The sequence below is a fragment of the Haliotis rufescens genome, unplaced genomic scaffold (genome assembly GCF_023055435.1).
Source record: "Haliotis rufescens isolate VD_foot unplaced genomic scaffold, xgHalRufe1.0.p SCAF_7, whole genome shotgun sequence".
Taxonomy (NCBI): Eukaryota; Metazoa; Mollusca; class Gastropoda; order Lepetellida; family Haliotidae; genus Haliotis; species Haliotis rufescens.
Window position 1 is genome coordinate 56,165,446 of NW_025964361.1, and position 27,485 is coordinate 56,192,930.

The 27,485-nt window shown below is 39.1% G+C and overlaps 2 protein-coding genes across 8 annotated transcripts in view; one reads left to right on the forward strand and one right to left on the reverse strand.

The window, feature by feature from the left end:
- Positions 1–27,485, forward strand: part of LOC124128980 (protein kibra-like) — a 250,613-nt gene that overhangs the window by 11,652 nt on the left and 211,476 nt on the right. Inside the window, exons 2-3 of one of the 2 annotated variants that reach the window (XM_048387531.1) lie at positions 1,814–6,380; positions 7,023–7,239. In XM_048387531.1, the coding sequence (XP_048243488.1) occupies positions 4,696–5,964 (1,269 nt within the window). In that variant the 5' untranslated portion in view covers positions 1,814–4,695 and the 3' untranslated portion in view covers positions 5,965–6,380; positions 7,023–7,239. Of the gene's footprint in view, positions 1–1,813; positions 6,381–7,022; positions 7,240–27,485 lie in introns of those variants that run through there. The other variant, XM_048387530.1, reaches the window with a different exon arrangement.
- LOC124133735 (thyrotroph embryonic factor-like) overlaps positions 21,112–27,485 on the reverse strand; it is a 97,484-nt gene continuing 91,110 nt past the window's right edge. For 3 of the 6 annotated variants that reach the window (XM_046498246.2, XM_046498245.2, XM_046498242.2), the window contains exons 2-6: positions 26,032–26,451; positions 23,584–24,723; positions 23,040–23,159; positions 22,462–22,544; positions 21,112–21,633 (exon numbers count right to left, since the gene is read on the reverse strand). In XM_046498246.2, coding sequence (XP_046354202.2) covers positions 21,400–21,633; positions 22,462–22,544; positions 23,040–23,159; positions 23,584–24,723; positions 26,032–26,451 — 1,997 coding nt within the window. In that variant the 3' untranslated portion in view covers positions 21,112–21,399. Of the gene's footprint in view, positions 21,634–22,461; positions 22,545–22,893; positions 22,999–23,039; positions 23,160–23,583; positions 24,724–26,031; positions 26,452–27,485 lie in introns of all 6 variants that reach the window. The other 3 variants (XM_046498243.2, XM_046498244.2, XM_048387527.1) reach the window with 3 other exon arrangements.

A 27,485-nucleotide genomic window follows, 5' to 3' on the forward strand; every position in this document is an offset into this window, starting at 1 on the left:
TTTGGAAACAGATGGAACTAATTTTTAGAACCAATGTGACGATATTGCAGGAGACGGCTTAAATAATTGAAGAGAGGTTTTGTTTGCTTGAGCGATATGATTTTGTCACAAATATTTGACGCGTCTGAAATAAGGACGGAAATGATATGTAATGAGCACAGCTATTTTGTATGTATCGATGCTTTATTTGAGACATGACTTAAATATTAACGTCGTTATAGTAACGTCACGGTCATATCTCTGATACACTGTTACTCGCCCCATCTGGAAATGCAGTTTCTGATCCAATATTGAACGTGGGTGGTGGTGCCTGAGGGAAACCTTTAACACATCTACATGTCAGTTCGTGGTGTTGTGATATTCTTGTTACAATATTAGACAAGCGTTATTTTTTAAAGAAAACTAATTTCCACTTTTCAGTGTCGCGATGGATTCTCAACCCCTTTGTAGGTCAACTTCAAAACTCGTCTGATGTCCTATTTGTCTCGTGACACAAAATAACAGTTTTACATTTTATTGTGGATAAAAAATTTAAAAACTTTAAACATGTAATTAGTCGTAACTAAATAAAGATGCTTAAAAAATGTCCTTACCATTACGATGATAATTTAATGTAGGTGGAAGTAATCGTTAATGAGACGTTTTTCCATTGGACTTTAGGCAGGTTACATGACCGCGAAACTAACAGTGTGAACCAAACCAGGATATCGATTTTTAATTTTAAATTTTTTGTCTGAATGAATACAAGACCCATTTCACGCACGTTGAATTGTAATACTAAACCGCTTCAGACCTTTAGTTGGTTTTCTCTAAAAACTTGAAGTCAGTGGTCCAACATGACAATAAAAACCGTTCAAATTTGTTTGTTTTTTCTCTTTTCCATAACATATATGGTCGGTAGGTATTTAAAATTAGAATTATTATTTAATGTCAAGATGGCCAAGATCCTGAATAATTATTTAAACATTCTGTCGTGGTGAGTTTCATTACTTGGGTGGGCACACGCATGAAAACAATTTGTGACATTTAATTGCTAAATGAGTTGACAGACTCGGCTGTAATAAAAAAAACCTCTCAAATGAGAATGGCTTTTCTTTTCTTCTTTTCTGATTTTTAGCGTCAACGGATCCGTAGACCAATTAATTAAAAATCACGCATCAGGACGTTCACATAACGGTCTTGGCAAAAGGTGTAGTGACAAGTATGTAAAAGCACAAAACACTAATAGAATGTTCATATTTAAATATCAAGTTTAAATGGTCACCTCGTGTTTCTTATATTATTGAAAAAGACCCTTAAAACTTAAACTACTACCTGTCTCTTACTAAAATTTAAGAAAATCTTTAATCAAAATTGTAAGTGTCAACCATTAACTCTAAAAAATATTAAACAGAAATTAATAGGCTCTAATGCTCAGCGTTTCTTCATTGTCTGGTTACTTATCTGCGTTTCCTAAGTGTGGGGTTTGTTTGTCGCGGAGTCATCACTGATTAATATAATTTTCGCAGCTATTTTGCGTTTTACATCAAATGGACTCTGTTTCGGTGGATAATCTAGGTTTATCTCTTGCATTCACAATTTATATTTACTTCAACTGGGTCGATGTTTCTGCTCGTCTTCAAGTTTAGCCATAAGCTCAGTAGCATTTATCTATGACGTCAACTACAAAAGAAATGTTTGAGCCGAGACATTAACGCTGTCCCCTACTGTGTTGCAAAAAGGAATTTTTCTTTACTTAAAAGCAGCCGAATCTATGCTCTTGTGCACAGCAGGTGTACTTCAAAATTAACATCGGTTTGGGGTTTTTTTTCAGTTTCAACAAAATCTGTAAACGCCCTACCGTGTTGCTGGATTTTCTGCTTCATCGATCACTTGATTGTCTGGTTTTTTTACAAGCCGCCGTCGCATGACAGGCGTACTGCTGTGCGGAGTCAGGCAAGAAATACTTCCTTTTTTATGCCAATGATGTGAATGGCGGGGTGGTTACCCTTTTTGCGAACACCTGGTGTCATCGCTGATTTTTAGTGATACATTCCTATAATTTCCACAGCTATTTTGCACCAAATTGAATCTGTTTCGATGGATAATCTGGACTGGGTACTCTCTTGAATTGGTAATTTACATTTAAAAGAAATCGAAAGCATTTAAAAAAATGATTTTTGATTTATAATTAGTCTTTTTACCTTATGTCAATCCTATCATGACTATAGGCAGTCTCCTGGTGCCCCAGGCTCATCACGCCAGCTGTGATGAAGTCGAATGAATCTGTGATGAAGTCCAACGGTAACGGACTACGCACCATGCAATAAACTAACTCAGACCTTTGGGTGTTGTAACGAAAGGCTTCCGACGATTGACACCAGACTAACTATTACAGATTTGGGAAGGACTTACATAAACAACTAAACGAACGAGCATTATAATTCTCAGTGGAAAATTGGTCTCCTGTAGCATGTCGTACAAGGCGACTAACTGATCGGGTATTCAGGCTTGTTGTTTAACGCCGAAGTCAGCGGCGGCCTCTAAATAATCAAATCTGAACCAGACAATCCAGTGATTGATCTTATGAGCCACTGTCCTCGCCCTCGCCAATTCTATCCCGGATTCCCTACAGTGCTACCAACATAGATTGCTGGGGACCAATTCTTTGTTTGTTATTCAAATTTCTCTTTTGAATACAGCACATTCCAACCACGGTGTAAACCAGCACATGTAATACCATTGTCCAAAAAGGGAAATAAATCCCAAACTTCCAAATACAGGCCTATTTACTGTTATCATGAAATTTATTCGAACGACATATTTTTAAAAGAATGCATGGAGAATACACTACTTTCGAAATATCTATCAGGATTCATGCCAAATAATTGTACTACATATTAACTGATCGAAACTTACAATCATATTTGCAAAAATAATTGTATGATATTCTGTGAATTTTTCTAAGGCATTTGACAAGGTATGGCATACAGGTATATTGCATAAGCTTCAACAATATGGTTATACTCGTAAATTATTAACCAAACAAACACTGAGGTCTCACAGGAGTATAAACTTAGGTTTACTTGTGAGACCCAAATGTTGCATTTTTTATGCAAAATGGCCCTTCATTTACTCAATTTTTCAGTGCTCTACTTCTACAAGTTTTAATAATAAAACTCTGAGATATTGTATCTTCTATATCCTTCATATTTTGAAAAGACAAATTATCTTAATTTCACACAAACCAATCAACAGCACACCTGTCGGTGCTCTTGCATGGATACTGATATTTCCTGTTTTAGGAAATAACTTATTTGAGGGCGCACAGTGCATCGCCAGATTTGTATTATAACAAATGTTATTCAACTCACCTAAGAAAGGGAAAATTCCACATTGTGAATCAATCATTCAGTGTCTACTTTAGTTGGTTATTTCATGGATGTCACGAACAGATTTGTATCCACTAGCTGTAGTCTTGTACAAAATATACCTCTGTTTGGCGCAGACATTCACTGAGTCCAATATTAAACCAATTCATCCTCTTTCTTCTCATTATTGTTGCAGATGTTGGGCAAGGTCCTGGTCGTGTTTCAGTGAACTTGCACAATAAAGAAATATCCATATTTCACCTTAATGTATGAAGTCAACGATAAAAACTACCTGTACCTCATATTTCCCCGCATATCTCTGAATATGATTTATTATGTTTTACAGAGACACCCCTCATAATTCTTCTGTATGCACAAATGATCTGAAATGAGACCTTTATCGTTATCATTATAGGAAAGATAGGAATTGTGTTGGTGGGGGTATCATATTCTATATTTCTCGTCATTGTCGTATGCTAAACGAAAATTTAGAATCATACAGTTATGAAAATATGTTCCGAGGTATGTGCACCGTATACACCAGCAAACATCCATGTGTCATATTGGGATCAACTTGAACATAGGTTGTTCTTCTCGGTGACTTTAACAAAGATTTGCTTATCAGCAATCTTTATCATTCCACAATATTTAGTAAAGAAGTGTTTACGTAGCGTAACTAAAGAGCCGACTTGCGTAGCTCGACATTCCTTTTTCTTTTGGACGCTTAACGAACGGCATTGACATGAAAAAAAACATGCAGCGAACGCGATTTATATGAACATAGAAAACAAAATAAGGTAAATAATTAAATGCAATCTGCCAAGGAATTATCTTATCTAAACTTACATGAATTATTATCATCACAAATGAAAGAAAACAGTTCTAATTAATGGAAAATACTGCGTCACTTCATTAAAGATTCTGGACCCAGCAACGTTATACCACCTCTGATCAATAATAACAACACAGTAACTGATTTATTTTCAGATTTTCAAATATCCATATCCAACCTCTATGTTTGTTATTCATTTCATCTCTTGAGAAAGCATAGGCTCATCATTGCCATTGTACAAATACCACCCTTCAAACTACAGCCATTTTTCACTGTTATTTTGTCTCTTCAAAATATTTGAACGAGACATTTTTAAGAAATTCAATGTATAATTTCTTTCTGGAAAATATAGTCTGGTCATTCTGTAATTTAACCTCAAGAAAATTGCAACAGAATATTTTACGACTGTTTCCTTTTAATTGAATGTATTTGAGTTTGTATTAAAGAGTCTATAAATATGATGTGGTCATTGTTTCTTTCAAATGGGGTGAGTAATAAAATGGGTAAACTATTATGCAATATTTATCAAAATGTAAAGTCATGTGTAAAAATCGGGGAATATACTCTGATGTCTTCACATGTAACATTGGTGTACGCCAAGGCTGTATTCTTAGCCCATTCCTGTTCTGTTTTTTCATCAATGAACTAGCTGCACAAATTAAGGAAAATTGTACGGATGGTATACAGCTGCATCCAGATATTGTGAAGATTTTTCTGTTGCTTTTTGCTGATGATATAGTCCTGTTCTCTAGTACGATAAAAGGTTTACAGAATTTGATAGATCAACTGGAGCTGTACTGTTCTAATTTTAAACTCCAAGTGAACACTGAGAAAACGAAAGTGTTAGTTTTCAAAAAGGGAAATAAACTATCAAGTAGGGAAAAATGGTTCTTCAACTCACAACCGTTAAAAATTGTCACTTCTTATAAATATCTGGGAGTAACCTTCACAGGCAGATTAACGTGGAATTACCACACCAGTAATGCAGCAATGCAGGCAAAAAAGATACTAATGGGAATCTTACATAGTTTGAAAACCTTCACTGATCTCTCATATCAAACCTTTTTTAAAATATTTGATACAAAAATTACTCCAATTCTTTTATATGGAGCAGAGGTCTGGGGGCATACTGAATACAGAACTATTGAACTGGTCCATCTATATGCTTGTAAACGATTCCTTGGCGTAAAAAACTCTACATCGAGTGTTATGGTATATGGTGAATGTGGACGTGTACCACTTTACATATTTCAACATATTAGAATTCTCAAGTATTGGTTCAAGATTCTTAAAATGCTTATTGGTAGATTACCTAGAAAATGTTACAATATGATGTTATTGTATGAAAAACATGGAAGCCGCAATTGGGTATATGACGTAAAGTCGTTATTAAATGATTGCGGCTATGGGTATGTTTGGCGTAATCAATGTGTACCTAACAATCCCGATTCATTTTTAGTATCTTTACGCCAAAGACTTAAGGATATATACTTACAAAAATGGGCATCGCATGTTTTAAGTGCAGAAAAATGCAATTATTACAAGCTTTTCAAGACAACAATTTCCCCAGAATACTATTTGTTTGACATCAACTTTAAAAGGTTTAGAATAAGTTTAGCACAATTTAGATGCAGCTCTCATAGACTTAGGATCGAAGTAGGCAGGCATAGAAACATAGACAGAGAATTGAGAATATGTGAGCAATGTGATTTAAATGTGATTGAAGATGAGTTTCATTTTCTGTTAGTTTGTACAAAATACGACCACCTTAGAAGAAAATAGATTGATCTGCCTGGTTATGTACATCCCACTATACAAAGATTTACAACGATCATGTCAACAACTGATAAAGATACTCTAAAAAATCTATCAATGTTCATTTATCATGCTATGTTAATTAGAATATGACCTGTTAAACGGATCTGTAACCACTCCCGAAAACAGAATTGTACTATGGGCCTGAGGCCTTTCAGTATGGATTAAAACTTATCCTATTAAAGAGTCTACCAAAATCAACCTTGGGAAAAATGGTTAATTCCCGCATCAAAAAAGATAAAAACCAACGAGGAGAATATGGCATCTACGGGCCGCCGTACATCAAGAAGAGCTCGCAAAGGGAGATAATTCGTAGTGATCCTGCTAGTGCCTTGGAAAATATTCAGAAAAAAACAACGATAACGGAGCCGTATTATTTCATGGTAAGTTGACAAATACACATTTATTCAAAGATGTAGTAATAATGATGAAAATAATAGCAGTTGGCTTCCAATATACTTCTAACATGCCCATCAACCATAAATTGTGTAGCGTCGTCTGCTATGTAACTACGGTCGCACCAGCAGAGAACATGTGTGTTAAACACGACCGATAACCATATACCTGTCTTTTATAAATTCATCCAACATTGTTACAATTATTAGAAACATAATAATGTGAAAAAATATATCGAAAAGTGGACCCTCCTTGATAAAATAAAAAATGTATGGAAGCCCATGAGTGACATGATGTATAATCATTTGCGTAATGCGTACGTAATTTGCAATTCATTAAATTCATTACGTTTTGCAACCAATCTTGACAATATTGATATCGGAACAAGTTACCTATTTCTAAAACACCCGATATTGACATTTCTCGTTTTGAGTGCATTTGTTTTACTGTTTAAAGTCACAAAATTAACTCTTTTAACCGGCTTGTAACTTTTTTTTTGTCTGGGAAATTGGTGAAAAACGGAACCAGGAAAATTCAGCAAATGCAGATGTAATTACTTGAAATATATAGGAATTAAACAACTTTACTCTCTTTTGGCACGATGCTGTAAGACATTGTTCTTCTTTCAGAATTACGGCTACCATTCTGGAATGGCATGATCTCAGACAACAGCGCCAGTGGATTCTGTCTCCGTTTCTTGTCTTGAAACTAAATTTGTAGCAGGAGTAGACCAAATACTGTCCCAAAAGATTGTTTGGAATACAGCGAGGCACTTGTGTGTTTATTCGCCGAAGGCCCGGGTTCTATTCCCCACATGGGTGCAATTCGTGAAGCCCATTTCTGGTGTTCCTCGGGGCAATCTCATTAAAATCAAATCTTGGTACTCGCTACCGACAAACAAAGATCTGAGGACATCCCATTAGGGGTCGCGTCAGAACTACCTTTCATCCGACCAATCAGAGCGTCGCTTACCAGATCATGAAAGTGACACGGGGTATTCCGAACGACAGTTACGGGTTTTTATGATTATATCGCTACAATCTAGGCCATCTCTAAGCCATTCCAGAGTGTTCTTCTTATCAGTTTAAATTTTTTTAATCGGGAATACGTCAAAATATGTTTCGAAGCGTAGTCGCCAATTTGAAACTAGTGTCGTAAAGCTCGAGAATGCTGCCTTCTGATTGGCTAATGTCGATTTCTTGTCAGTCATTTCATTGGTCGGTCAAAAAAGGTCGAGAAAGGTCGTTCTGACGTGACCCGTAATGGGATGTCCTCAGATCTTTGTTTAGCGGTAGCGAGAACTAAGATCTGATTTTAATGAGATTGCTCTCGAGGGCACGGATGGCCCAATCGTCTAAGGCGCCGCGATTCGCTGTGCAGAGTTGCGTCCCTTGGGCACCCCAGAAACTTGTGATTGTGGGTTCGAATCACGGTTCGCCCCAATTACGTTTCTAGGTTTGTCAGCACCATACCCGTGCTCGTGGGTTTCACCGAGGAGGTAAACGTCTAGGACCTGCATCACTTCGGGCTTTCCTTCCACATTAAGCTGACACACCGTGATATAACTTGAATAATGTCAAAAGCGGCGTCAAACCCAACTCACTTACTCAGGTGTCCCCCGCCTTGCTATAACTGGAATATTGCTAAAAACGGCGTAAAGTCATACTCACTCACTCACTTGAGCGTTTGCCATATTGCTATGCTATGCAATAGTCTATGATTATCTTGTACTTATACTCAAATTGAATAGATTCGCTCACTAAAATAAATGAATCTATAGTCAGTATAGCCTGTGTTCACTCAGCGTATCAGCGACAGTAATAGATAACCGGCTGACATGAGTGTCGCCGGGGCCCCTTTCACCAGAATAGACTATACTCGGCCAACTACCCATGCGTTACCAAGTTCCAGTTTTTCATGATATTAACATATTTATTTCCATAAAGTGGAGGGATTGACAAACAAGCAAATTTTGCCTATCTGAATGCCTCTCCCAAACATGATACGCATACAAATTACAATGTATTAAAGTGATATGAGAAATAGCATACATGATATAATTGACATTAAAGATGATTATTGTTCTGTAAGTGTTTTATTACTGGATTATCTTTCGAAACTACAGCTACGTTATATTATTTACATCTAGCACAACAACATCACAGTATCATATGTACTTGCCGTAAAAGGCGACTGTGCTTGTCGTTAAAGGCGACTACTAACGGGTTCGGGTGGTCAGACTCGCTGACTTTGTTGATGCATGTCATCGATCCCAATTGCGTGGATCGCTGCTCATGATGTCAATCACTGGACTGTCTGGTCCAGACTCGATTATTGACTGACCGCCGTCATATAGCTGCAATATTGCTGAGTGCGGCATCATACAACAACAAAAAATTTAACTTCTGAAATATGCAACCAATATACTTACTTAAACGAATGAGTGTTCAACTGTCAGTAGTTGTGAATAAGCATCGGAGTTTATAAAAGTTGGGATTTATACGACAATAGTTTGGTAATAATTTTGTTTCAAATCTAAAACAAGTATACTGGAACATACGATATTCATTTCCCCTTGTACGCGAGTCACAATTCGGGCAGAGTCTCAATCAAAGGAACATTCTGCCACGACCCGTTTCTACGGACAAAATAGTATTACTTGTACGAAATTGTAAAACTTGTATTGAAGGACACTTGACTTATCAAAATCATTTCTTCCACAATTAGTACATTAAGTTCTTAAAATGATATATGAAGTGTGATTATCTTACATTTGAATATAATATGTATGACTTCATTCCAATTTTTGAAAATCTATGGCAACATTTAACTTCTCGGACACTCTTCATATATGTCCTCTATTTGACCTTCAACTATTATAATGAATTAAATTGTCCCTGTGATATTTTTTATAAAGTAAATAAAAGTTGTATACCCAGATTGTTCTTTAATTTAGTTATATTAGAAAGAAAACTATAATAAATTTGAATCTCTTCCTTCCTACAAATATCCAAGAATACGAATTAAATAGGCCTATATCTTGTGACCTTGAGAAAGGTCATTCCCATGAGTTGATTTTGGTAGACTTTTTTTTTTCCTGAAAGCTGACATGCTACCAAATAACATAAAGTATGAATTAATTCTGTTGCAATTTTCTTGAGGTTGGCCATTTCGACCAAATGACCAGACTAATAAAATACTTCCAAATATCAATCGGGATTCATGCCAAACAGTTGCAGTATATATCAACTGATTGAAATTTATAATCATATTTGTAATTCGCTTGATAGTCATAAATATTTTTGGTTGGTATTCTGTGATATTTCTAAGGTATTTCACAGGGTATGACATAAAAGTACATCTTAAAAGCTACAACGATAGGGTATTACTGTTAAATTATTTGTGTGGTGTCGTAGTTATCTGTCAGATCATTGCCAAAGAGTATGTATTAATGGTAGATTATCTAGTAATAGATTCACCAAAGGTAAGGGTCCGTGGGGTTCTGTACCGGGGCCGTTCTTTTCTTGTTTGCAGAAATCATACAATTGACCAAATTCAAAATATTACCAGATTATTCGCCGCTGATACCTGTATAGGAACTTCATCTGCTGATATGGTTTAAATTGAAGAAAGACTAAATCAAAATCAACTCTTCCTACATCTGTGAGCAAGCACATAGCTTGTACATTTTAATCCCACCAAGACCAAATATATTCTTTTAAGTCACGAACAGGTACGGGGTTATCAAACTATTTATTATGCTAACTTTGCCATTGAAATTGTAGAAACTCACAAACTTCTAGGTATCACTTTATCTCAAGATACGAAATGGACTGCACATATTTCAATTACTGCTAGGTCAACAGAAAAAAATATGGCCTCAGCAATTTCGTAAACCTAAATGTAAAATTAAAAAGATACACTATCTAACATTTTTAAGAATATTCATTCGAACTATGGGAAAGCCGTTCTGGCTGTAATGACAACAAATCTGAATTAATACAGATTGATACTGCAAAGAATTTACAGGTTTGACCAAATTTTCTTCCTAGATAGAGAAAAGAAATTAAAAACTTATGACAGTACACAAAATAGTAATAAACGAATGTTCCCCAAACCTAAATTATTTATTACCACACAGTAGGTCAAGTGCTGCAAATTATAACCAACGTAATAAACATAGCACAATTGTTCCATTTACCAGCACAAGTACTTTTCAAAAGTCATTTACTATAGACTCTTTAAAACAGCGGCATTCACAAAATGAAAATGTTAAAAAATAGTATTTCTGTAGCTGAATTTAGAAAAAAAATTATCCAAATGTTAAAAGTTCTCCATGCAATTTCAGTAATGGAAAACGTGAAAGTAATATTGTACACAAAAGAACTAGACATAGAAGCATTTATTTAGAGTTAATTTGTCAGACCTTAATTCCTGCTCTTTCGGTTCACCGTGCGAAAATTCGTTTCACTGTTTTCTCGAATGTAAGAAATATACTTTAAAAAGACAATCTTTGTCATCAGCATTATGAATATAGGGGCTCAGCCCTATTTAGCAACAATTTCAAGTGGTAACAAATTAATTCAATTTATAAATATTTCCATTAATTTCTATTGGAAACAAACAGATTTTAAATTAATTTTATGTAACAAGAATCATCTATCACTATCTATTTCTGTACTGGTTTATGTTTTCCTTCTTACTTGCTTATTCAGTACATGTTGGATACAGTAGAAAAAAAGTTAATTTGCAATAAAATATGTTTAAATAGAAAATAAAATAGATTGCTGGGGACCAATTCTAAACCGGAATCTCCACGGTACGACCCCCATAGATTGTAGGGGACAATTTCATAACGGACTCCCCACGGAACGACCTCCATAGATTGTAGGGGACAATTTCATAACGGACTCCCCACGGAACGACCTCCATAGATTGTAGGGGACAATTTCATAACGGACTCCCCACGGAACGACCCCCATAGATTGTAGGGGACAATTTCATAACGGACTCCCCACGGAACGACCAGCATAGATTGCTCGGAACCAATTCTAACCCAGAATCTCCACGGTACGACCCCCATAGGTTGTAGGGGACAATTTCATAACGGACTCCCCACGGAACGACCAGCATAGATTGCTGGGAACCAATTCTAACCCGGAATCTCCACGGTACGACCCCCATAAATTGCTGAGGACAAAGCATACCGGAATTCCCACGGTTCAACTAGCATAGATTGCTTGGTACCTATTCTAACCCGGAATCCCTATGGGGCGACCAGCATAGATTGCTGGGGACCAATTCTAAGCTGAAATCTCCACGGGGACTCTTTGGTTTGAATTACGAATGGGAATTCCAATTTAGTTGTATAAAGCGCGTTTAATCTCTATCGCGTAATCCAATATCCGCCTGTCTGTAAGTTTTGACAACATAATTGGACTCGTTCTTATGACGGAGATATTTTGCAAATGGCAGATGAAGCAAGAGGCCATAACGGTGTCTGAATAGAATACTATTCCACAATGACATGTTTCTGTGCTAAATATTCAAATTCGTTAAATAGGTTCACATGGCATATTTCTAAAAAAGAGGTTAATTATCAATGGAACGGGTTTTATGTAGGGAAACGAGTGAGTGAGTTAAATTTTACATCGCATCGGCAATATTTCAGCCATATAGCGATGTGAACTAGGTTGAACAAGTTAGGCATTTAGATTATATATTAAAAGCTGTCATCTGTAGGGAAACGAACAAGCGAATCATTTATATGTGTATTTCAGCATCCTGAATGTCAGTGAATATATAATTTATGTGCATGTAGGTTGTTTTTTCCAACGTAAAACATCCATAAACTAACATTACTGCTCACAGACGCAGTGGGGTGTTGCGTTTCCATTGGCTGGGACGACTCGAACGACGGATTATATGGGACAAAAGTATCTTTGTTCATATGGAAATATTTGGAAATATATTTTAGTAATTTAATGGATTGCATCTTTATTTTTATTAACGACGCGTTTCATGACTTTGACCGTTAAGGAAAGGATAAATGGAAAATGATCCAGTGTGATTTAAAGTTAATGCTCAATGCACTACAGAATCTTAGATACACCCCGGGGATGGCAGTTTTCAATGTGTGTAAACCGCACGCGGGGTCGTTTTTCACTGTACCAACAGTGTCTGTAACCAACGAGTTGTTTTACACGCTGTTTTGAACACTTTCAGTTAAACCACAGCCTGTCAGCATTGTGATTCACAATGACGCAGCATCTAAGCGTTAACCACTTTCGTGACAGCGCTGAACATGGGCATGTACGGGAACTCAAGGCGAATCTGGGCTTTCTCCAAATCAACCATATGCTTGAACGTTTATTGGTTTGTTGTTTAACGCCACACTTCCTGAGTGGACTAATCCATAAATAATGTCAGTTAGGTAGGAAGGTAGGTAGGTAGGTAGGTAAATTTATTTCATGTCTCACCTCATACAAATAAATATATATACAGGTCACATAACAAAATACCTGTGATGAGACATCCCGTATGGGATTATGAGAGACTATAGAACGTAAAATGATAAACGGACGTAAAATACGGAATAAATATATATACGTTAGTAAAAAGGGTAAATAGCATAAAATATTTATAAAAATTTAAGATGTATATAAACGTAATTTTCTAACATCTAAGACATCCATGCAGGTTTTGGCAGTAACTTTAAAAATATATGGGCATGACATAATAAAAGCTAACTGATCAACATAAGACATAATTGGCATATAACATTGAACTTAAAACTAAAATATTTTTAGTAACATTTTTATATAGGGGGCTCTGTAAAAGTACATGTGCTTCATATCAATCACTGGACTGTCTGTTCCAAACTCGATTATTTACAGACCGCAGTCATATAGCGGGAATATTGCTGAGTGCGGCGTTAAACAAACAAATAAACAAGTCGTCACAGTAAGCAGTATTCCAGCAAAATCCAAAACCAAATGAGAGACCCGTGAAGATCCGGGGTAGAATAGGTCTTCAGGAACCCATGCTTGCCGTAAAAGGCGACTATGCTTGTCTTAAAGGCGACTAACGGGATTGGGTGGTCGGGTTCGCTGTCTTGGTTGATGCTTGTTGATGTATTCCAATTGCGTGGATTTGATGCTCATGATGTCAATCACTGGATTGTCTGGTCCAGACTCGATTATTTACAAACCGCCGTCTTAAAGCTCGAATATTGCTGAGTGCGGCGTTAAACAACAAACAGACCAAACCAAACCAAATGAGGGAAAGTTGTAGACTGACAGTAAGAGCGGTTACAGATAGCTACACCATTGTTGGACATTGACAGGCAAATGATCCAAGTCAGAGCCTGAACAGCAGATCCATTTCAGCCGTCTTTTACAACAAGCATCTTTCTATAGACCTTAATCAGCCATATTCCCCATCGAGCAACATCAGAATATACCATTGGTCTCAATATCATAGCACATAAAAGCGACACAACCCTTTCAATCATCCTGAGAAATCTCTGCTGAAAGCAGTCTGGTGTACGATTCCGACTGCATCTTGAGCATGTGGTTTTGAACCACTATCAAATAGTGATAGATGATACTAGATGTTTGCGAAAAGGTGAGCGTATCCTGCCCCACCGGTGGCACCCGTCACAAACACATACAAAGGTAAGTCAATTGTTCACCTCAAAAAGCACAGGAACATTATGTTACACGTCAAAATTGGGAATTGCATCGATCATCCTTTTGGTCACTGATGTGTCCTCTACATGTCTTCCATAAGACATTTTGAAAGCTTAACTAAGGCCTTGAAGGTTGAAACTCATCTTCCCGAAGCAAGAGAGTTAACTGACTTTAAAAGTCCAGTTTCCACCCTTGTCGAACTAGGTTGGAATTCCTGGGCTCGATCGTAGCGCCAGAAGTGGCTATTACCATTTATGTCCCTTCTAAACCTCTCCTATGCACCAATCAGATTCCACCTCTCGTATCACTTGCGTTTGCTTCACACAAAATGGTGGCGCCCAGTCAGGACGATCTGATCGTTTATCAAGTTCTATATCGTGATAAAACGGGTCTTACAACGCGAAATGCATCAAATCACGTGAGGACCTTAATTAAAAACATGAAAAGATTTTGAAAATATCTGCTGACAACGAGTTGGCGGTGTACATGGTTGGCAAATCCTGCAACCGACCGAAATCTGCACGACAGTTTACGAATCGGATTTTGATTGGACTATGCATAGACCAAAATGTAACTCCATAATACCAGCCTAGTTCGGCAAGGGTGGAAACTGGACTTGTATAGTCAGTTTACTCTCTTGCCTCGGGAAGATGGTTGTAACTCTGATTAAGTATCTCTTTGAAATCTTCTTTGAAAGAGCATGCCCGATTGTACCTCAAAACATTAGACTTTTATAGTCAGTTAACTCCCTGGCCTCGGGAAGGTGGAAAAGAAGTTATTTCACGAATATACAATCACAAGTGTCAAAGTTTCATCGATTTCGGTAAAGACAAATGTGAGCTCATGCCACCAGTGTCTCCGTCCGTCCCCCCCGTCCACCTTTCGATTTTAGTTCAGAACCTAGTCTTTGGAACGTGGCTTAGTTATAATTATATTTTCGTCAATAAAATAAATAAATCAACACGTGGTCTTCTAAGACAAAAATAGACCTAAATCTATTACAATTATACCCTTGTCTCTGAAACTGTAATATTTGATATCTTAAAAATATGCATTTAATACAATTTCACTTTGTGCAGCCTAAGGATAGCAAGTCAGTCTGTAGGTAAAATGATTATTTAGCATTTCTGACTAGCCAAATTCGAATACAGTGACTCGTTGTTTGAAACGCCCTGTCATCCTGAATTCATAACGTCGCTGAAATGAAGATATTGTTATTATTGTATAAAAAAAAGTCTTTTACAAGTGATCTTGCTAACGTGTATGTAATGAGTGATAATGATGCAGTTATCTTTGCGACACTTTCCAAACGTCCTTTGTGTAGCACTGTCATTGAAGCGTCAGCTTATGTGTGGGTGCATTCATGGATGGAAAATACTTACGTACACCGCACATGTGAGAGAGTGCAAAAAATATAATATATACATCACTTACATCGTCACCCTCTAAACCTTTTCAAAACTCATTTTAAAGAGATAAACACACTCATTTTAAAGAGATTAGCACACTGCACAGATAGTGGCCTTTAATCTGTGCCCTGTGCATGGCAATTTGATTTCAGGAACATGGAAAAAATATGTCTGGAACACAGGTCCATTGCTATTAATACTGCACCTCGATCGAGAGAGAGAGAGAGAGAGAGAGAGAGAGAGAGAGAGAGAGAGAGAGGTTATCACGCGAGTGTGTTTGGGGATGGTAAATAGACTGCATTAGGATTAAACTTTGTATTTAGCGAGCCTTGGCGAGCTACATACACAGTCTTTATTCCTTATGCAGGATATCGACAAGGAGAATCTGTTTATTGAGTGTGGATCCTCCATTGGCAATAAGTCCAAGTTCATCCATGTAAAGGAGGTGAGTAAGGCGTGTTGGGGATCTGTGCTGAGGAGGTCCAGGATGATAACCTTGCTCTTTGCTAAACGAAAAGCTTAAAGGAGTTAATGACAAACAGAAAAGCAAAGGATTGAAAGAATAACCCTGAAATATTCCTCTTCTAATATCCAACGTGAGGCACCGAGAACAATCGGAGTCGGACAACTTGGTACTTGGGATGAAAGCTTGACATTTCGAAACCCAGGTCCGCATATTTGCCATGTTTTTACTCAATCTTGTCAATCACATTAGTGTCAAAGGGGACAGAAAATTCAATGATATAAATGATTTCATTGAATTTATCAAAAGGGACAAAATCAGGTTAGTTGGCCTGGATACGCCTGAGACTGTAAATGGGCCTATTGCAAAGAATTTTGTATTTATCATTTTCCATGACGCTTTCGACATATTCCGGGTCGTACCACGGGTGGACCTCTGTGTCAAGACCACAAGCATGGCGAAGACGGTAATAAAATGATCGCGCCACTATTATTATTACTGTTTATATTACTATTATTATTATTGTCTACTGTCTGGTATATTTCGCTCGACGGTTGGTTTCTCCCTACAGGGGATCCCTTTCATCGATGTCGCCCGAGACTTTATACCCGATTGAGCAGGTATTTCAGTTATTTAAAAGAAAATGGTTTAAAGAATAAACGCTATCCTCAAGTAATAATTTAGTCATTTTTAAGCTACTTGTCTCCATACTTTCTCGTCCTTATGATATCAATCACTGGATTGTCTGGTCCAGACTCAATTATTTACAGACAGCCGTCATTTAGCTGGAATATTACTGAGTGCTGCGTAAAACAACAAACCAACCGGCCTTGTTGTCAAATAATGATAAAACATTATAATATGAAGTTCTCCGTTCTCTCACCCAGCATCTATTTTGTAAAATCATAATTCGAGTTTCAATATGTAAACATGGTATCATGCATACACGTATGAGTGAGAAGATGTTAACGATGGAACCTTCAACACAAACGTTTGAATACAGTGACTCAGTGTTTGAAACGCCGCTGTCATTCTGAAATCATAATATCACCAAACTGGAGTTATTGTTATTGTCGCAAACATTTTTTCATAATGTGACCTTGCTAATGTATACGTTAAGGGCGGTAATGATGCAGTTATTTTTGCGACACTTTCCCAACGTCCTTTGTGTAGCCCTGTCATTGAAGCGTCAGCTAATGTGTGGGGGCATTCATGGACGGAAAATTCTTACGTACACCGCACGTATGAGAGAATGGGAAAATATTTCGTTTTTATTTCGTTTCATTTTAAATAGATTAGCGAAATACACATTGTGAAGCCTCCAATTTAAGAATTCCTATACCGCACATTTGTTCATGAGACGGAGAAACCACCCACAACGTCAAGGGTTCTGTTCTCCCCTCCATTGATTTCACTGAGTGAAATCGTTTAAGGCGGTTTTAGAAATATTCCATCAAAACCACGACAGGGAGTACCAGGGAGCTTCACATATTGTTTACTCTTTGTACCTGGGTGGGGAATTGAACAATGGACTTCGGCGTGATGACCAAGACATATTAGCATAATGGATAACACAAACCTTGAATGGTTGATTCAAACGCTTAAGCAATCAATACTTTCACTCCCCATGCGTGATTATAAACATGCTGTATATACAAATCATTTATCTAATGCAACAGAGCTTGGGCACCATAATAGGAACCGATAAACTTGTTTTGGAACCAATAAGAGGAGTTTCTACGGCTTCTGTCCTGCCCAAAACTGAAGCACATGTAGCACATCTAACATATGTGCTTCTGTTCACCAAGCGGTAAATGGATTCGCGGTAGGATCAGAAGATTTTGTATGGTTGCACACACCCCAGGGAGCTGAGAATGAAAATCGAGTGCACACTGATCCATTGGCCTGGGTAATAATGTACCGGTTTTAGCATCCTTTAGGTTGTGGATGTGGATGTGGATGTGGATGTGAATATGCACATAATAAATATTGATGTCTACTGTCTTGTACACTCTTCAAAAAAAAAAAAAGCACAGGTAGTATGTAGTTAACTGACTACACAAAACATCAGGTATATAAATTGGATATATGTTATTGGAAAATGTTGGTGGCCTGATATTCGACAAACGGTGCCTCAAAACACAGCCATTGTAGATTTGCAATGTCTTAAACGGCATTTTTTTCACACTTTTTCAAAAATGTCATGGAGAAAAACTGTAAAGTAAAATGCATGTGCAAGTTATGGCATTCGTAACTCGGGGTAGTGGCTATAAAATGGCAAGCATAAGCCAATAATTTGTCTTTCAATTGTCAACATTTTTCAAGTTCGAAAATGCCGAGGCTCAGCGCTGCCGATCGGAACATCGCCACAGGACGCACCACAGCACCGCCTTTGGGACCGATACACACAGTTCAGTTCCACTGCAGACCGCCCGAGAACCGGCCGACCGAGAGTTACCTCCCCTGCACTGGATCGCTACATTGGACTGTTCCACCAACGTCATCGCAATGCCACAGCTACGGAGACTGCAGGACGCATCCCTGGTTTGAGGAGGATATCGGACCAGACTGTCAGGAACCATCTTCCTGAGGCTGGAATCCGACCAAGAAGATCAGTTATCATCTCCGTTACAACAGATCCATCGATAACGACGCTTGCGTTGCTGCCATATCTAACAGCCTTGGAATTTGAGAAACTGGAGACGAGTGTGGTTTAGCGATGAATCACGATTTCTTCTTCACCGGCAAGATGGAAGACATCGTGTTTATCATCATCGAAATGGGCGTTTTGCCCCACGTTGTGTACAATTTTGGTGGTGGTCGTGTCATCGTGTGGGGAGCCATATCCTACACCACGAGATCTGACTTGGTTGTGGTTCAGGGAAATTTGACAGCATATCGTGACATGAATCAAATTCTTCAACCTCACCTTCTTCCAATCATTGACCGCCAGAGGGGGCCGTTTCAACAGGACAACGCTCCACCGCACACAGCTCGTGTCACGGTAGGATACCCGCATAATGCGAACATCAACGACTTGCCCTGGCCGTCGAGATCTCCAGATCTCAACCCAATCGTACATCTCTGGGATGAACTCGATCGACATGTACGTCAACGTCAGAACACGCCGCAGACACTCACACAACTGGTGTTGGCCTAGTGGTTAAAGCGTTCGCTCGTCACGCCGAAGACCAGGGTTCGATTCCCGATATGGGTACAATGTGTGAAATTGTATAAAAGAAAATTGTTTCGACATATATATTGAAGCTCTTACGGTAGTCTGAATATTGTTCATAAACCTCGTAATATAACTGCCGGGAAAAAGAAAGTATACACTTGGAGTTGGATTTGACCCAAAACATTTCACTCGTCATGAAAAAGATACTAGGTTGAAACCAGTCACCGAAACAAAGCAATTAAGGTCCAAACCACATACCCGTATCAAATACATCACCATGGAATAACCATTTCTTGTTTCTTTCATATTTAGCCATCAACCATGGTATAGTTTATATAGTCCGGCAGTAGATATTCACCTCGTAAGAAAAGGAGACTTATAGGCGATTTTATTAAACAAGCAGAAACCTAAAGTATTTTACAAACGAAAGTGACATAAACATAGGAATAGGCCAAGATTTTTTTTTATGCCCCGTATATTTTCCAATCTGGAACCATCAAAACCAGTGTTAGTTCAACGTTTACAGTCTGGTAAGGCTGCAAGCGTGTGTGCCGACCGAGTGAACTAGGTTTTCAGATTCGTGTCAAGGTGTTTCTCTTTTTTGGTGTATGTCGCGTACAGTGGAGGTTTATATTACAGAATGCCTGGGACTCGGGTGACCTCCGATTGGTGGCCGCGACATGCATAGATGTATCCTGTGAGTGGGGTATTCATGTTCAAAATGCAGCATGATATCTCAGTGCGCTAGCACTATAAAACCGGATTGTGATAGAACAAACAACCACGCACACAGGCATATACACCAAACACACACCCCACACCCCACACCCACTCACCCTCCACCCCCACGCACATTATTACATGCATTCATGTAGCTATGAAAGTGCAATGATATACCGCACTGCTGTAATCTTATATGTCCTCACCCAGTATAAAGACATTGAACAGAAAAGGGTCCAGTCCAGCAGTGTGGTGTTGGAAGATGCCGGTACAACGTGCGGCAATATGATTTCATTCTTGTGTAGGAGAATCATTTAGATTTTTTAGCTATATATTTTTACGGCTTGGAAAATTAATTACATGAAAGGAAATTCCTCTTCCAAGTCCAAGTCTACCATGCACATGCAATAACAATTGAATTGACCAACGGGATCGCCTGGCTAAATCGGTTGCCAACTTCACGGGGTTGTCTGACGAGCGGATTTGACTGACTAACGGGGTTGCCTGACTAAAGTCCAAAAACCATTTACGTGATACCATTCTGGGCCTTTCCAGCGCTGAGACGATAATAACTCCTATACATTAACATAGACTTTTGGCAATCGTAGCGTTACGATCGCTTTGTGGAACGAGGCCCTGATTCTAACAAGGACGTACAGTGACGGTACGTATTATATCTGGAGTGGTACGTATCCTATCTGGAGTGGTACGTATCACATCACGATTGTGATTCCATCCTTTCACTACACACCCCTCGTGTTTCTTGGTTGTTTGCACCTTTCCTATAAACCTCCAACATAATCTGTTAGTACACCTAATCCTTTCCATCTCTTATCCATCCATTACAATCACTAGATACCTGTTTATATTGCTTTAACACAACATAAAACTCAATAAAAAAATAATATGTTTATTTGACAACACTATAACAGTAAATTCATATAGTCTCTGTACCAAATACTGCAGATATCTTTTCTACAGAATGGCATTTCGGTCTATTTAACAGTATTAACATGTTATAAATCTATCTTCTTCAGCTGGGGATATTCCTGTTTTACAAGACAATACCAGCATGAAGTAAAATATGGAAGCCAACTTATCATGCATTGTCGTAATTAACGGACCCGTGAAGACCAGGGTTAGAATAGGTCCTCAGGAACGTAAAAGGCGACTATGCTTGTCGTAAAGGCGACTAACGGGATCGGGTGGTCAGGCTCTCTGACTTGGCTGATGAATGTGATCGACCCCAATTGCAGGGATCGATGTTCATGATGTCAATCACTAAATTGTCTGGTCCAGACTCGATTATTTATAGACCGCCGTCATACAGCTGGAATATTGCTGAGTGTGGCGTTAAACAACAAACGAACCAACCAACGTAATTGGCGACCAAATGGATCGGGCACCATGATCGGTGTCTTGATTGCGTGTTACCGCTCCCCGACGGCATGGGGTGTTTGTCTTCATCACAGACGAATTCATTTTAGCGTACAGGTCCAACTATGTACAAACTAACATCTTATAGAAAAATCGAAGACGTGTCCATTATGGTTCCATTGTCTCAAACTCGGTCAATGAGATCAATATATCCGCGTTTTCTCTCTTTATTTGTTCAAGTTCAGTGCGAAGAACTGAGTTTTCCTTCTCCAAGAATGCAGCTCTCATGGCTATCTGGTTCTCCTTGATGCGTCTGGCGTCCCGGGATCGTTTAGCTGCGACGTTGTTCTTCTTCCTCCGGCACCAGTATCTGTCATCTTTGTTGTCGTCAGGGACAAAGATCTGGAATTATATAAAATATACCATTGAATCTCTGAAACCCCTATATCAGGGTGCATGACACTGCTGCCATGTCAACAAATTCAATTACTACTTGTTGTTGTGAATATAAAGAAGATGATGGACTAACGTGGACTTTATTATTTTATTATATATTACATGTACACCGAGTGAACATTTACCTAATTTTTTATGTATATATATATATATATATATATATATATATATATATATATATATATATATATATATGAATGAATCACTGAAAACCTTTGTTCCAGAAAGGACAAGCATGTCCTTGACTGCCGGTAGCATCCGCCGCTCACACAATTTGCATAAAAAGCTAATTGTTTGTTGCTCGACACCTCACAGCAGACTGTGTGTGTGTATGTGTGTGTCTGTGTGTGTGTCTGTGTGTGTCTGTGTCTGTGTGTGTTGGAGGGGTGGGGGTGCAATGTTAACGTCTCGGCATGAAATATATGTATTGTATATTGAGTGAGTGAGTTGGATTTTACGCCGCTGTTGCAATATTCCAACAATATCACGACCAGGGACATCAGGACGCGAAAACACGGTTCTTCGCAGAGAACTTGAACAAATAAAGAGAGAAAACGCGCACCATGTGGGGAATCGAACCCGGGCCTTCAGCGTGACGACCGAACGCTTTAACCACTAGGCTATCCCACCGCCCTGTATTGTATTTTGCTGGTGGAGATGCACATTAACAACAAGGATGATGCTGATGTGAAACTCCAACCTTAATCTTCGTTCTCTGGAGAAGGCAACGAAGATACATTAGGCACTGGTTGTCAAAACGCTAAGTGGACATACCTTTCTTGATTTCTTAAACATCGGCTGAGGTTTCAACTCTTCTTCTGAAAATGTTCGCTTTCGAGGATCGAAGTCTTTTAAGCCTGCAACAACAATATTGACATTAACGTCAACGCCAGAGAATAATCAGTCTCGATGATCCGCTGAAACAGATTCCATTAGCCGTAAAAGGCAAAATAGCGGTGAAAAATATATGAATGATCGCTTAAAGTCAGCGATGACACCAGCTGTTCGCGAAAGGGGTAGGCATGTCCAGCCCTACCGGCAGCACTTGCCACTCTCACAATTTGCATATAAAAGTAAACGTTTGTTTAAAATTTGTTGCCTGACGCCGCAGAGTAGTACTCTCGCCCTAAACAAACCAGACAACCAAGTGATGGACCATACAGATATACCTTTAAAAACAGAAGACACACATTATATATGTTTTACCTTCGATATTAACGAGAGTCAAATCATCTGAAGACACAGAAAAGTCAACAGATTTAGGACTGGCTGCTGGACTTCCTACAGGACTGTAAGCTGCCGAGGAGGTCACTACAAAGTAGGAAAACATGGGTCAGAAAAACAATACACACCTGGTATGCTCACCAAAGCCAAATCAGGAGGTGAAAGGTCAAAGTCTACTTTAGGCTCGGGCCCACCCGTGTACGACGACTCAGTGGCCTTGGATTCACCAAGCTTACTTTCTGTTAGAGCTGAAAAGTATGCAATAACACATCTTAGTCTCCAGTTTTAAAGACTCCAAACAAAATTCTTACATCCGAGTTTGACATGATGCATTTTGAAATCTGTTCATTTAGCGCTACGTTAGGCCATGATCTTGCTGATAACTCAGTCATCGCAACAGGAAATATTTCTTTGAAAGTACGTTCTCAACCCGATCGGTAGACAATTTCCACTGATTTTACTAAACAAACGTTGCAAAACACCTCGAGTACTTTGTGAGGGTGGCAAACAAGTCTTCAAAACGAAAACAATTCTTGAACTGTTCAATAGGGCATCCCTGCTGAAGAAGCCTGTACTCTAAATTTCTCACATAGACAACTGGTAACCTAAGAAAGCTTTCGTGGCATTACAAGGCCTTGCCCGGACACGGTGATGATATCCTCAACCACATACCTGATGTTGGTGGTGATGGCATCGTGTCGTATTGCGAGACGGCGAGCTGTGACTGGTGAGGTGGCAGTTGCCTGGGAAACGTGATTGGGGACATGGAGGTGGCTTGCGTGCTGTCATTGGGAAACATATTTTGTGGCGATGGAGTGGTTTGTGAAATGTCATTGGGAAACATATTTTGTGGCGATGGAGTGGTTTGTGGAATGTCATTGGGAAACATATTTGGTGGCGGTGGAGTGGCTTGTGGACTGTCATTGGGAAACATATTTTGTGGCGATGGAGTGATTTGTGGAATGTCTTTTGGAAACGTATTTTGTGGCGATGGAGTTGTTTGTGGAATGTCATTGGGAAACATATTTTGTGGCGATGGAGTGGTTTGTCGACTGTCATTGGGAAACACATTTTGTGGCGATGGAGTGGCTTGTCGACTGTCATTGGGAAACATATTTTGTGGCGAAGGAGTGGTTTGTCGACTGTCATTGGGAAACGTATTTTGTGGCGATGATGTGGCTTGTGGAATGTCATTGGGAAACATATTTTGTGGCGGTGGAGTGGCTTGTGGACTGTCATTGGGAAACATATTTTGTGGCGATGGAGTGGCTTGTGGAATGTCATTGGGAAACATATTTTGTGGCGATGGAGTGGTTTGTCGACTGTCATTGGGAAACATATTTTGTGGCGATGGAGTGGTTTGTGGAATGCCATTGGGAAACATATTTTGTGGCGATGGAGTGGTTTGTGGACTGTCATTGGGACACGTGTCTGGAGCTGAACTAATGGCTTGTTTGCTCTTACTGGGAAACGTGTCTTGAGCTGAGTTGATGGCTTGTTGGCTCATACTGGGTAACGTGTCTGGAGCTGAGTTGATGGGTTGTTGGCTGTTCCTGGCTAACGTGTCTTGTGGCGAGTCACATGCCTGGAGGTTGTGACCACTACTGATAACCTGTCTGTTTGGAGACTGAAACTTGTTCAGATTGGCAGCGTTCACATTGTCCGGATTGTTTGGGATGCCATTCTCTTTCAAGAATTCTTCCAGATCATTGTATTCCAAGCTGATGTCAGTATTGTCGTAGGTCTCGTCCCACAAGTCGGGTCCAAGAAAGGCTGACACCTTTTTTCCTGATTTCTGGCCCTTGTCATATTCTGAAACAGTAACATGATTAGGTGTAATGACGGACTAAGAACGGCAAAGCAGGTGAAACACGATACAACTGTTTTGTATGGAGTACTGTTAGGGGCATTCTCGCATTCTGAATGTGGATGTTATGTCCACAATAAATTAAGTATTACAGTTTGATTGAATTGTAAAGGAGATGGGAGGCGGGAGGCATTTTATTTGCTCCTGATCGAACTTTTAATGGCATCTAACGAACTATTTAAGGCATCTGTCGAACTATTTAAGGCATCTGTGAAGAGTTACTGTCGAAGGATGCAATTCACGTGCATCATGCGTTTTTAGTAGGGCCATTTTGTGATGTGGGATGTTTCGTAGTCAGTGGGAGGGGAAATCAGTTAATTATTTTTTATGGCCTAAAGTAGTGAATATTGAGTCGTGTAAATTATCGGGCCTGCTCGTTTTAGCCGAACGCTCAAAATTGGTCTGTGTAAATTTTGTTTGAATGCATGTGCTAGACGAAAAACCTCATGGTGAAGCTCGTTGGCCTGTGATAGTTTCTATAACTGACGGTGATGTCTCTTTTTTCCAGCTTCCGGACGCTGTATGTTTCAGTATCATTGGCCATTCATATACTCACATTTGTTTTGGTTAGATTATATTGATCATGTGGAGAAGGTTTTTAATTAAAGGTCACTAGAAACCCTAACAACTTGAGAGAACTTGCATGCATTACATAGGATTGTGTGTTAAAATTACCCAGCACTTTCAAGCTGAAGACGTCGCCACTGGTGGCCGCGTCATACCAAAAGACGTTAATTAATCATCGCGATATTTCGTGATTCTTTTCAAGTGTCGAGGTCATAATTTTGCTGAATGCTACATGGAAAATGAAGTGCAAGAACAAAGCAAGACATCGGGACTAATAAAGCGCGCAGTCGCACTGAATTTATGATATTACGTCTGCGCACGGATAACGTCTAAAAAGCGAGATTTCAGAGAACCCCGAGAACCGTTGCGAGAAAATGAAATGTCGCATTCTCGCGTTTTTGTGGCCTGACATTGCGAGATTACGAGATTTCACATCATGTCCAAATGTCACATTCTCGCGTTGTCGACTTTTGACAAAAAATGTTATGTACAAAATTCACGAGAATGCGAGATCGAGAGATTTTGGTCAAAACTCGCGTTCTCGCGTTCTCGCGATCTCGCATTCTGGTACTTTGGGCATTTTAGCTCGTTTCCAAAGGTCGAGATTTGCACTAATATCCATTACAGTATTCCATAGTTTTGTGATATCAAATTATTAAATGGCATGTATACTATAGTTTACCTACCTGAACAAGAAATTAAAGAGACTAGTGAATCCGCCTCTCCTGTTTCATACGTAGCGGCCATACAATTTCCGCTGGGAAACGTGTCTTGAGCTGAGTTGATGGCTTGTTGGCGCATACTGGGTAACGTGTCTGGAGCTGAGTTGATGGGTTGTTGGCTGTTCCTGGCTAACGTGTCTTGTGGCGAGTCACATGCCTGGAGGTTGTGACCACTACTGATAACCTGTCTGTTTGGAGACTGAAACTTGTTCAGATTGGCAGCGTTCACATTGTCCGGATTGTTTGGGATGCCATTCTCTTTCAAGAATTCTTCCAGATCATTGTATTCCAAGCTGATGTCAGTATTGTCGTAGGTCTCGTCCCACAAGTCGGGTCCAAGAAAGGCTGACACCTTTTTTCCTGATTTCTGGTCCTTGTCATATTCTGAAACAGTAACATGATTAGGTGTAATGACGGACTAAGAACGGCAAAGCAGGTGAAACACGATACAAATGTTTTGTATGGAGTACTGTTAGGGGCATTCTCGCATTCTGAATGTGGATGTTATGGCCACAATAAATTAAGTATTACAGTTTGATTGAATTGTTAAGGATATGGGAGGCGGGAGGCATTTTATTTGTTCCTGATCGAACTTTTTATGGCATCTAACGAACTATTTAAGGCATCTGTCGAACTATTTATGGCATCTGTGAAGAGTTACTGTCGAAGGATACAATTCACGTGCATCATGCGTTTTTAGTAGGGCCATTTTGTGATGTGGGATGTTTCGTAGTCAGTGGGAGGGGAAATCAGTTAATTATTTTTTATGGCCTTAAGTAGTGAATATTGAGTCGTGTAAATTATCGGGCCTGCTCGTTTTAGCCGAACGCTCAAAATTGGTCTGTGTAAATTTTGTTTGAATGCATGTGCTAGACGAAAAACCTCATGGTGAAGCTCGTTGGCCTGTGATAGTTTCTATAACTGACGGTGATGTCTCTTTTTTCCAGCTTCCGGACGCTGTATGTTTCAGTATCATTGGCCATTCATATACTCACATTTGTTTTGGTTAGATTATATTGATCATGTGGAGAAGGTTTTTAATTAAAGGACACTTGAAACCCTAACAACTTGAGAGAACTTGCATGCATTACATAGGATTGTGTGTTAAAATTACCCAGCACTTTCAAGCTGAAGACGTCGCCACTGGTGGCCGCGTCATACCAAAAGACGTTAAATAATCATCGCGATATTTCGTGATTCTTTTCAAGTGTCGAGGTCATAATTTTGCTGAATGCTACATGGAAAATGAAGTGCAAGAACAAAGCATGACATCGGGACTAATAAAGCGCGCAGTCGCACTGAATTTATGATATTACGTCTGCGCACGCATTCTCGCGTTTTTGTGGCCTGAGATTGCGAGATTACGAGATTTCACATCATGTCCAAATGTCACATTCTCGCGTTGTCGACTTTTGACA